Source organism: Nannobrachium achirus (assembly GCF_963921795.1).
Source record: "Nannobrachium achirus genome assembly, chromosome: 8".
NCBI lineage: Eukaryota > Metazoa > Chordata > Actinopteri > Myctophiformes > Myctophidae > Nannobrachium > Nannobrachium achirus.
This window is the reverse complement of record NC_137817.1, coordinates 26,310,553-26,322,604: the sequence shown is the minus strand read 5'-3', so window position 1 is coordinate 26,322,604 and position 12,052 is coordinate 26,310,553. Positions and strand designations below refer to the sequence as shown.

Below are 12,052 nucleotides of genomic sequence, written 5' to 3'. Positions count from 1 at the left end.
CTGTAACTCTGAGTTAAGGGGTCCTTGAAATTAAACGGTTTGAAAACAACGTCACTGGAGCATCACTGAGAAAGACGTTGATCTTCCCAACAAACTAAAGTGAACTGAATGAACTCAGCCTTGAGTAACATTCAATAATAATAATTCAATAATTCCCCCTCCCTTCTTCTTCCTCTCTTTTTTTTCTATGGAAAAGAAAAACGATATGATGGGAAATATGCACAAAAACAAATTTCACACGCTTTTTTACTTCTGTAAACCTCCAATTTAGATGATTCTGATTCTAAACCGCGATGACCGTCTGGCTGCCGTCTAATCCAATTCAACACTTACCAATTATTAGGGTTGTTTAGACTCTCAGGTTCACAGCGATGACCTTATTTCCCCCGGCGATGACTGGTGTAAATGGGATGGGAGGAGTGGAGTTAGTCTGTTGAATGGATCCGATAATTTGGGAGATGGGACCATCCTAAAACAAATCACTGTCAACTCAATTGACATTTGCTTGAACTTGAACTCATCCCTCCCAAACAAGAAACCTGATAGCAAAGGTTTTCATTAAATTTCCAATTGAAATGTAGTACAAAACAGTACAAGTACAGTTAAACACCCTGCCTAAAAGGAACATCCCAAATAAGACTTTTTACTGTCTTTTTTACATTGACCCATACAAGTCTGTAATTCTGACAGTGTACAAATGGAACCAAATGGAGACCTTGAAATGTGGAAGTTTGAGAAACACTGCTCTATATGTATGTCAAACAGACTGTCTTCCTAAATTGTCTGTCTATTTCTACTACTCTCATTTTCACTACAGTACAGTAATACTATACTCTTGTGTCAGAGGCGCTGACACAACGAGCACAGCTTCAGCAAATAGGAGATACAGTATTGAATGTTTTCGTGTGAGTCTGCCTTAGAGGGTTAAGTTCACAAGGCAACTCCTCAGCTCTGAGCCAAACTTCTCTGTCCACTGAGTCCCTCTCATCACGTGACTTAATGACACCCTGGGGTCCCAACATAAATGCTCATGTTCATCCTCCAGCTTGCAGAACTCCAGAGGCCACATAACAGAGACACACAACACACAGGCTCATATGCACCCCAGCTACTTTTATTGGTGAGTTTGAGGCAGTTTCAATCAGTGTAAAGGCAATATATGTGTCTGGTTATTGTTTCTTATTAATTCATGTTGAAATAAAAGTTATATTTACTTGGTTAAAGAGTAGACTATTCCTTTTTAACAAAGCATTTGGTTATCTTTTTAGGTTTTAAAAACCCTGCCTTTTTTTACAACTTTTTTTTTTTTTTTTTTTTTTACAATTTATGTTCTTTCTGTAGGAGCGTTTTGAGGTTCGTTTCAAATGTGCAATAAAAAATGTACAGCTTCTTGTTCTAAAGCTGTTGAAGTGTGTGCGTAAAACCGTGCGTAAAGTGCGCATCCTCATGCATAATACTCTTTTTTTTCCCCACTTCTGCAGCAAACTTTCGACTCCCTCGTAGGCTGCACAGGGAATGGAACAACAACCACGCAACTCCACGGCGCCGGAGGTTCTGTTTCTCGAGACGTCAGGGCCAGGCGCGTCCCATAAGACGGACAACAGGACGAGCGCTGGCAACGCGTACCTGTACATTCTAATAGTGCTGTCCTTCTATGGAGTCTTTCTGTTCGGTATGATGCTGGGCTACGTTCGCTCCAAGCGGCGAGAGAAGAGGAGGTCGAACGTGTTCACGCGCCTGGTGCACGAGGAGGAAGAGCGAGAGTGGGGCTCGTTCCCCAAGAAGCACAGCATCCCGTATATGCTGCCCGTCGTGCCGGCGGCACTGCGGGTCGTGCAGGCGTCCCTGCAGCCGCATGGAATGTACGATCACGGCGGCTGCAGAGTCCCGCTGTCCCCGCTGTCCCCGCTGGCCTGTGCGCTCTGCGGGGAGCAGAGCAGCGTCAGCTCGCTGTGCTCCAGCGCCGACGTGCGCTTCGCCATCGAGGAGGAGGAGTCGGACAACAGTGGGACGGGGGTGGAGGGCTCCGAGGACACCGCCAGTACCCCGCCTCGCGACAAGGGATCGAGCCCGGAGAACAGCGACGACTCGGCCGGCGACAGTCCCCTCCGCCACAGGGAAGGAGAACTCTGACCAAAAATAGAGCTGTTCGTTGTTGGCTTGGATACACGAGGAGTTGGCACTTTATGAGAAGTCTGGGCAGCTCGATGTGAGATTGGCTAGTAGGCTATTGGAAAATGGTCTGAAAAGATGTAAAGTAGGGCAGGTTATAATATTTGAACATCATGCATGGTACATAATTATCAAATTGCCAAATGTTCAAGCATGTCCTTTTCCCCCCATTTTTGAAAACAGCAAATTTAATATTGAGGTGCCCAGTCTTCTCAGGTGCCCACTCGTCTGGTTTCCCATTGGCTTTTCACTCAATGAGTGTGACAAGTATTTACAACCAGACTGAATGAAATAGAACTTGACTGCTCTTGAGCGCTTCTATACACTAAAATCCTGGGTGTTGTTAAATTTAACTAGTGTAGTATACTTAATGGAACCAAATGATCTCCGGGTCTTCCACTTCCACTCTCTCAGAGTTACACGGGGTCTAGGGTCAATTTGGGCCCCTATAAGGGTCCTTTTGGTCTCTTGCACACTCTCAGAGTTAAATGAACACTGATGATTTTACTGGGTAGCTCGATCATGAGTAAAATGTACCTGGGACCCACTTGAAAGATCTTTAAGGCTTGTTTTGTTTTGTCTGTAACTAAATCGTATTTGTTGTAACTATGATCTACAGTACACACTGCGCACTGTTAGGCCTATACCAGCATTCGTAGTTATACTTGATGAAAGTAACACACTGTAAATATGCCATTTGTTATTTTCACTTTGTGAGGCTTAATTTAAAACAAAATGTCTGCTGTGGTGTGGAAAATAAAGGAGAATAAATTTTGTACAAGTCTTTGCTTTTTCTTCCTTATTTGATGTGATGTTTTATTTAACCGCTAGATGGCAGCATTGTAATAACACATTACTAGCCTAGTTGTTACTGAGGAGGATGGAGAGTAGAGAATGGACATAGCATAGGGCTCTATCATCATCATGTTGGTTTCAGGGGGCACCTATTTCAAATGGGCATAGTACTTGAAACCATTCCAGTAAGACATCTGCTTACTTATTGCCATTCTCCTATTGCACCTACCTATTAGCCAACATTCACTGTCATTTCAATTTGATGGAGTGGCTGATATTACTAAGCGACTAATAAAAGTTTCCCATTTGCATGTCTGACAACCATGCACATGAGCCCTATTGTGGGCATGTCATATAGATGCGACTTGTATTGCAAGGGCCTCAACCTAAACTCGCCCCCATCCCTGCACTTAATTGTGTGTGGGTGTGTATTGACTGGGAATAAATAAAAAGCAAGGGACAGTTTCCGGGCTGTTGATCCTCTCAGGTGGCACTGGTTTATGACATCTTATATAGTCCATAATTCTCTCTCTCTCTCTCTCTCTCTCTCCATAATATGCACGCACGCACACACGCACCCACCCACCCACCCACCCACACACACACACACACACACACACACACACACACACACACACACACACACACACACACACACACACACACACACACACACACACACACACACACACACACACACACACACACACAGTTTTCAGCATGACTGCTGGCCCCTGAGTTGTGAGGCATGACAATAGTGGGAGTCCTAAATGGGCCCCTAAATACAGTGTTTTATGTGTGTTTTTACGCACGCACGCACGCATGCGTTTGTGTCTGTGTGTGTGAAAGAGACAGACAGACTGACTGACTGACTGACTAACTACATGTGTATATTTGCATGCCATGCATGCATTAGTGTGTAGTATGTGTGTGTGTGTGTGTGTGCGCGTGCGTGCGTGCGTGCGTGCGTGTGCATCTGCGTGCGTGCATGTGGGTGTGTGTGTGAGGGAGAGAGAGAGCGATTACAGATAAACAGCCAGGTGTATGTAAGGAACAGCATCTGAAGAGAACAACATAGACAGTTTGTCTCTCAGAGAGAGAGAGAGCATGAGAGAAGAGACAGGCAGAGACAGACAGAGGCAGAGACAGAAGCAGAGTGAATATGTCTGAGACAGGATGTTTGTTTTTAAGCCCCTACAAGTGAGATAGTGGTGGTCTCTGAATCCTGCCTCAAACATGCACTATTAATGAGAGTGGAAATGAGTCACATACTGTGTACAATTCATTATGGTATTTATCTCTTTCCCTCTCGCTCTCATTCTTGCAATTTTTCTCTTTCTCTGTATTTTCCGTTGTTTATGAAGGCTGTGTGTTCAATTTAAATTCAAAGGAGCTTTATTGGCATGAGAAAACATACGTTTGCATTGCCAAAGCAAGAGTCAAAATATAACAGTTGAAAAAATGGGGAACATACAGTATATACAGTTGGACGGGGTACAGCATTGCGTAAACAGAGCTACTGTATGTCACATTGTGTCATTATATACACATTATAACGCTTTTGGAACAAATTGCAGCATTTCTTTTTTCTCAACATGATTTTTGTTGTCAGTATACCATGAGAAATGTCGTAGCTTGTCCGTCCTTCCATCCTTCTGTACAGGAAGTGATGTCACATGACATCACCTCATCAAAGATCATCAAACCCTGGATATCTATACTGTCACTGTGACATCACAGGTGATATCACAACCCGAAAACGTTAATATTAAGTCCATATATGTATATGGATATATATTAATAAAGGATAAAATAAATAAAATGTCCATATACAGTATGGCCATTCTCAGATGATGCCCTGTTAGGGTACCCCCTTATGCCCAAATATGGAGTTCCCAAGGCATTAAACCCAGGCCCTAATTCGCCAAGGCCCTGCTTGGCTTTACTAATTATGCCCATAAATGGAGAACCCTGTCCCAATGTTATCAATAGTAAGGACATAGCTGGGAATGCCCATATTTGGAAATGCCCATGTTTTGACATAACATTGTCGACTATCATGCAGTAACTGGTTCCATATCACTGGCCAGATGGCCAAGGGCGAGGTCGCATGTCACCCTGAGGCGTCTTACTAGTAATAGTATACAAAAAAAGGTAGCAGCTCTGTTTATACTGTGCAGTAGGTCTAGATGTCAATCAATGGTGTAGTCCTAAGGGTGGTTGTAATCAGAGTTCGAGTTATACTCCGAGAGCTATGGGGTCCCTCTAGCGGCGCCGAAGGCCCTGCCGAAAAATAGGGCCCCCATAGTTATGGGGGTGGCCCCCATAGTTATGGGGGCCCTATTTTTCGGGTATAAAGTCGGCTAAAACGAGTATTTTCCTATATTAAATCATATTAAATCAGGTATTTTTCGGTATATAGTCTGGATTTCTTGGTACCAACAGTCAGACAACAAGTGCCAGTTTCATAAAATCATACAGTTCCCAGAGCTTTTCAGTTAATCTACTTAGTTACTTTACACCACTGTCTACAACAGCAAGCAAACATTTTAGCCCGTGAACCTGTCTACAACAGCAAGTATGATGGTTCCCAAACTTTTTAGCCCGTGAACCAAGAGACATTACTACCTTGTACCAAACAAGTAGTGAAAATAGCAGATGTACAAGCTCACAACGAGTTGCTTCGCACTGTGTTCAGTGCGTTGTGACCCATACAACGTGTCCGCCACATCGGTCCAGACCCCAGTGTTAGGAAACAGCTAGCCTCGGAAACCCAGGCTTCATTGGCGATGGTTCTGGTACACCATAGCCATTAGCCACTAGCTAGCCCAAACGTTAGCCTAGCCAGGCAGCACAGCAGCATAACATAGCATTCATTCATCATTACAAGTCTATAGCCACGAGCCCACGACTCACCAGTGAGGACGCCAGGGCTAGCAGAGGGCGATGTTTAATCCCTTCATAGCCTAGGTTGTGTTGTCTTGGTGTTCTGTATATTCCTTTATGGCCGTATTGTTATAATCCACCGAGTCCATGACGCATCAGTTACGCACGGAGAGACAGACGTTCAGACAAGTTAAAAGGGAAGTCCTTTGAAAGCCATTTCCTCTCTGAACAGTGCCCAGAAGCACATTTCAAAACAAGAGCCTTTCTTTTTTTTTGTCTATACAATCGATCATTCAACACATGTTTATTTTGAAATTGTACTGGAAATAGAAGTAGCCAATAGCTCCTACTTCACGCCACTGATGTCAGAGCCTCTACTTGCCGATCGGCAATATTTTCCCCCCAACCCCCCTTTAGGGGGTGCGGTGGGACGTGGGGGAGGGGGTGCGGCCGCACCCCCAGCACCCCTACTTCCCTCGGGTATGGTCTTGCTAAGACAGCGTTGTTTTGTTTGGTTGTTTTGTTGCTCTCCGGCGTGTCCGCCTTCCTTTGCCGTCCGGGCCGTGGCTAGAAGTGCAAAGACTCGATGCAGTGGTTCCTAGCTTAGCCTATGCCCAGGCCATGGCGAGACCACGCAGCTGGGTAGGTCTGCATCCAGAAAGGTAGGAACCATTGCAGCGAGTGTGTTATAACCCGGACGGTAAAGGAAGACTCACACCCCACATTAAATGCGCCTGATTTATAATAATAAAATTAATAGTAGGATTAAACGGTGTGATGTCATTGTTCAGTCTTACTGTCTAACATGTTTATTTAGTATATCTAGTTAACATAAATAATATAAATTCTTCCAATGGAACATAAAAAAAAAAAAAAAAACGAAAAAACAAAAAAAAAAAAAAAAAACACACTTAGAAAAAAAGAGACCCCAAAGGGGGTTGTTGACTATGGGGTCCCAGACTTTAACTATGGGAGCTAAGACCCCACTGGCTCCCACATAACTCGAACTCTGGTTGTAATCCAGTCTATAGCCTTCTTTTATGTGTTGTGTTCGCACATTGTTGTATTTCTCTCAGTAGGTATGGGCGTTTTATGTCGTTTGTCCTGTTTTCAAACTCACTTTGGGTGTGTGTAATCTGTGGGAAGTATGTGTCTCTGATGTCTTGGTATAGTGGGTAGGTGGTTAGAAATGTAACCATGTATGACCATTGGCATCTATCCTTTAAATGCAACAAGCATGTCATTTGGCTTTCAATGACATTACCCAGCAAGCAGCCTGTCATATGTGTATATGATTTCATTCAATATTTGGGTTGAAACAAAATCCCATGACATTTGAGTAATTCAATAATTGCTTTATCATGTAAATGTGTTTATGTTTGCAACAGTATTTGCTACAACTTCAACACAATGTGAATGCCTATCTTTGTTCCATATTGAAAACATTTCATTATGTGACTTCTGGATAAACATATTTTCAAGATGAAGAAGAATTGAAAGATGTTTTGATTCAGATAGCTTGTGATAAGCATGATGGTGTACTTTCACCATCAGGTTTTGGTATGACCACCAGGTTTTCAACCTGCGGTATGAGTACCACTGGTGGTACAGAGAGGAGTCTCCCAAAAAAGAAGAAAAAATACATAAGTGGAGTGAAATATTGATATTAATCTACAGGTAGATCTTCTGACCAAAAGCAATTGGTCAGAAGGCTCTCCAGCCACTCAGTCATCAGAAAATTGGCATAGGACTAGGAATGCAACAAAATGAAAGAATATCCAATAATTCAAGGAATAAATTTACCCCCTGTGTTAACTGTGCATATCTGAATATGATGGGGTCTATGCACCTGTATTTTAACATCAGTTGTTATGGTGGTACTTGGAGAGAGATATTTTATGAGGGGGTACCTGGTGTAAAAAGGTTGATGTAGATTAATTATAATGAATAAAGAATTGACAGATACATTGGTTATGAAAAATAACATCAGTTGTAGCCATACGCAAAGTTTTGTGATGTTGTTTGCCATATGATTACAGAGCACTGGTTCTAACCCCATCATTACCAACACTGAAATGCCCACGCAGTACTACCAAAAGCATTTAGAATAACCAGCGTCAACAAAATGTATGTTACTGCGATTAGGTGTTCATACATCACCATAAGGGACAACACAGAGGCATGAACAACAGTTGTGTCTGATACAGACATGTAAAAGGAAACTCTGGTCTTTGCCTCCAGTATGTACACACCTGTCAACAGACAAAAGACAGCGTGGAGTATTGACTAATGCACTTGCATATAATATGCATTTGTCCGGGAGTCAGATGTGTGTTCCGTGGAGATAGCGGATGACCATGCCTTCCTTCAAACAAGCAGCCTGTTTCGCCCTTTCACCTAATGAGTGTTACTATGGAGACCCAAGCTGAACACTGCAGTTAATTTGTATGTGTGTTGCTGGGGGCAGAGACCACTGCTACAAGTCAGGGAAGAGGAGAAGCAGGGTTGGAGAAAGTACTCTTTACTTAGGTATGTATAAGTACCAATATACAAGTACGCAATATGCAAATGCTCTGTTACAGGTAAAAGGCCTGTATTACAAATGTTTTACTTGAATAAAAGTACCAAAGTAGGCCTATTGGCATCAAAATACATTCATCGTGCCAAAGTAAAAGTATAGTAAAAATTGGTCAACATCGTTTTTTAAGAATACAGCGGAATTACAACCTCACCTTTATTTACCAATACACAAAGTATAAAATAGGGATTCATTCTTAAATCCACAAAGTAACTAGTGACTTAAGATTTGTGGAATGAAAAGTACACATTTGCCTCTGAGATGGAGTGTAGTAGAAGCATTAAGTATTGGTAATGGAAATGCTGCAGTATCAGTAAAGGTACCACAAAGGTACCACCCAACTAACTAACTTTTTTTCTGTCAATTACTCGCCCCATGGAGACTTGAACTCATGGATATTGTTTTGCTTTAAGTTTTTGTCACATTCCTAAGCCAATCATTTGAGGAGACCTATGTCTCCATAGGGAACTACTGCTGGTCATCAAACTATTGGCTTAGGAATGCGACAAAAACAAAAACAAAGAAATATCCATGAATTCAAGTGTCCATGGGGTGAGTAATCGACAGAAAAAAAATATTTTTGGGGGTGAACTATCCCTTTAAGTACAGTGCTTGAGTAAATGCATGTTGTTACTTCCCACCCCTGAGGAGAAGCTACTGAACCGAGAGGAAAGAAATGAATTGCCTTGAGAACCCTGATTAGCTGTGAACTACAGTGAATCGATCAGTCTAAGGGTCTGTCACCCACGAGTCAATCTGGGAACCCATCATCAGAGAAAAGGGAAAAACAACGCCCTCTCTGTTTTGTTGCGACTGTTAGATGTAGTTGGGACAACTAAAGTTCAGGAGCTATCTCACAACCAAGCTATCTCCAATCAGGTTGCTTCTGCTCACCTATAAAAGCTCACCTAACCCTCTTCCCCCAATCGTTATCGCATCCTGCAACCCTCCCGCCCACCCCACTTCTTTCCATCTCTTCTCTCTACTCTTTCTTTCCATAGGGGGGTTTGTCGATCGTCGTGCCCGGGAGCTACGGCGGGCCCCCTTCGAAGCTTCCCCAACTCTGCAAAGTCCGGCATCGGAGACTCAGTCTCCGATACTCGTCATCGACTCCGATACTCATCATCGACTCTTCGTCTGCGACTCCGATACTCATCATCGACTCTTCCTCTGCGACTTCGATACTCGTCATCGACTCTTTGTCTACGACTCCGATACTCGTCATCGACTCTCCATCTGCAACTCCAATGCTCGTCATCGACTCTCCATCTGCAACTCCGATACTCGTCATCGACTCTTCATCTGCAACTCCAATGCTCGTCATCGACTCTTCATTGGCGACTCCGCATCAGCGAAAATCCGGCATCGGCCACCGCATCATCGACTCGCTGTTTATTCATTTAATTGGTTCTCTTCAATTAACATTTTGAATATCGATTGCTAGTGAAGGAACATTTAGTATCAAAACTTCCACCTCAAGTCCGTCAGTCACGCTAATACACAACATTTACTACAGGGGGTCCTCCAAATCTTTGAGTGATAGGCCTATACCGGTATGTATTTTTTTTAACCACTTGAACACTAGTGTCCATATTCTGAGAAATTTTGCCAAAAATAGAAGATCTACAAGCTCACAACGCCTCGCAGCGCGGTGTATTGGGGAAAAAGAGCAGACTAAGTACAGAGTGAAAGGTGAAGTTTATTAAGTAGTGACGGTTCAAGTGGTTGAATATCTGAAAACACAAATTGACATGAATCCAACCCTGATAATTGTGCTGTCAAACAATGAAACTATATGGAATCTATGAGCAGGTTGTGGGGGTCCCTGCTTCATCTCTCTCTCGACTAAGGGGTCCTTGGCCTGAAAACGTTGAAGACGAAACATATCTGTTGTCAATTTCCACATTGTGCGTGCATGTGTGTGAAAGTGGTCAAACAGAAACTACTGTATGCAGTCATGAAAAATGCTATCTGAGCTGCTATAACAAATCTTTGTTACACAGCTTTGTCCAAAACATGGTATAGCAGTTTGTGCCATCAAAAGGCAGCAGAGTTATGAAAGGAGATCTGGGTCAGAGAGACCAACAGTGGTGGTTTCAGCGAGCCAACAGGGAGTGAACAGCCACACCTGGAGACATGAATCACTAATAAGGCCGACAGCATTGTGATAAAAGACCATCATGGGGAGGGAACACAAAAGGTGAACTTGGCACTCTGTGTGGCACACACACACGCACTCACACGCACGCAGCCACGCACGCACGGACGCACGCACACACACACACACACACACACACACACGCACACACGCACGGACGCACGGACGGACGGACGGACGGGCGGACGGACGGACGGACGGACGGACGGACGGACGGACGGACGGACGGACAGATATCTGTATCTGTCTGTCTGCATCCATTTTATGCCCATATATGGAGATCTCTGTATCTGTTTGTCTGTGTCCCTTTATGCCCATTATGGAGATCTCTGTATCTGTCTGTGCCTCCGACTATGTTGCAGACACAGTGCTGGTTCCCCCTTTAATGCAAACCCCATTATACCTGTTGTCATAGGACCCGTTTTGACCATCTGTTTGCCTGTGTCCATTTATGCCCATATATGGAGATATATGTATCTGTCTTTTTGCGTCCATTTTATGCTCATATATGGAGATCTTTGACCATCTGTTTGCCTGTGTCCATTTATGCCCATATATGGAGATATCCGTATCTGTCTGTCTGCATCCATTTTATGCCCATATATGGAGATCTATGCGGACACAGTGCCGGTTCCGGAAAACCCTGATGTCAGACATCAGAATCCGAACCTTTCGTGCTGGTTCCAGAAAATCGCGTATCGGATCGGGTCGAGGCCGGGCACTGCACTACCTGCTGCGGCGGGGAACGCGCGTGCCGAATTTGAAATAGGGAATGAATGCCCCACCCTTTAATGCAAACCCCATTTTTTGTGTCCATTTTATGCCCATATGCCAATATGTGATTCCGAACATTTTGCGCCGGTTTTGGAAAACCGCGTGTCCATTTTATGCCCATATGCCCATATATGGAGATCTCTGTATCTGTCTGTGTCCCTTTTATGCCCATTTTACTCTAGCCCAAATGCCCATATATGGAGATCTCTGTATCTGCCCATACCGTATATGAAGATCTCTGTATCAGTCTGTGTCCCTTTTATGCCCATATACGGAGATATCTGTCGGGTCGAGGCAAGTGAGAGCAAGTGAGAGCCTTCGTAACTCACCCCTTACTTTACTTACAGAGCGCCCCGGAGTTCCCTAGCCCCTGGGCTCCTTATTCCCCTTTATTATTTAAGTTTAGCGTGAGAGGGAACTGCCCGGGCTTATCCACATTATTCACCTGGTTCTCTTAAAGGCACAGCCCGCTAATTCCCTCGGAACCCAACCGCTCTGAAGAGCACCCTGAACTTTGCTCATCTCGAAGTGAGAGGAAGAAAGACTTAAAGTTATACCATGTAACTTTTTTTATAAAACAAATCTTAAAATGGTCCTAGCTGTTAAATCGCTAAAGTTTTAGAACCCCCACTCCGTTATTTTCAGCTTCTAAAGCCTTCTCTTTATATGTTTTCTATGATCCCTGCCCG

The 12,052-nt window shown here is 43.7% G+C and overlaps 1 protein-coding gene across 1 annotated transcript; it reads left to right on the top strand.

Annotated features, from left to right (window-relative positions):
* The first annotated feature begins 1,486 nt into the window (after positions 1-1,486).
* kcne4 (potassium voltage-gated channel, Isk-related family, member 4) lies at positions 1,487-2,241 on the top strand. The gene has a single exon (XM_080731494.1). The coding sequence runs from the start codon at positions 1,516-1,518 to the stop codon at positions 2,131-2,133; it is 618 nt and encodes a 205-aa protein (XP_080587620.1). The 5' UTR covers positions 1,487-1,515; the 3' UTR covers positions 2,134-2,241.
* The last annotated feature ends 9,811 nt before the right edge of the window (positions 2,242-12,052 follow it).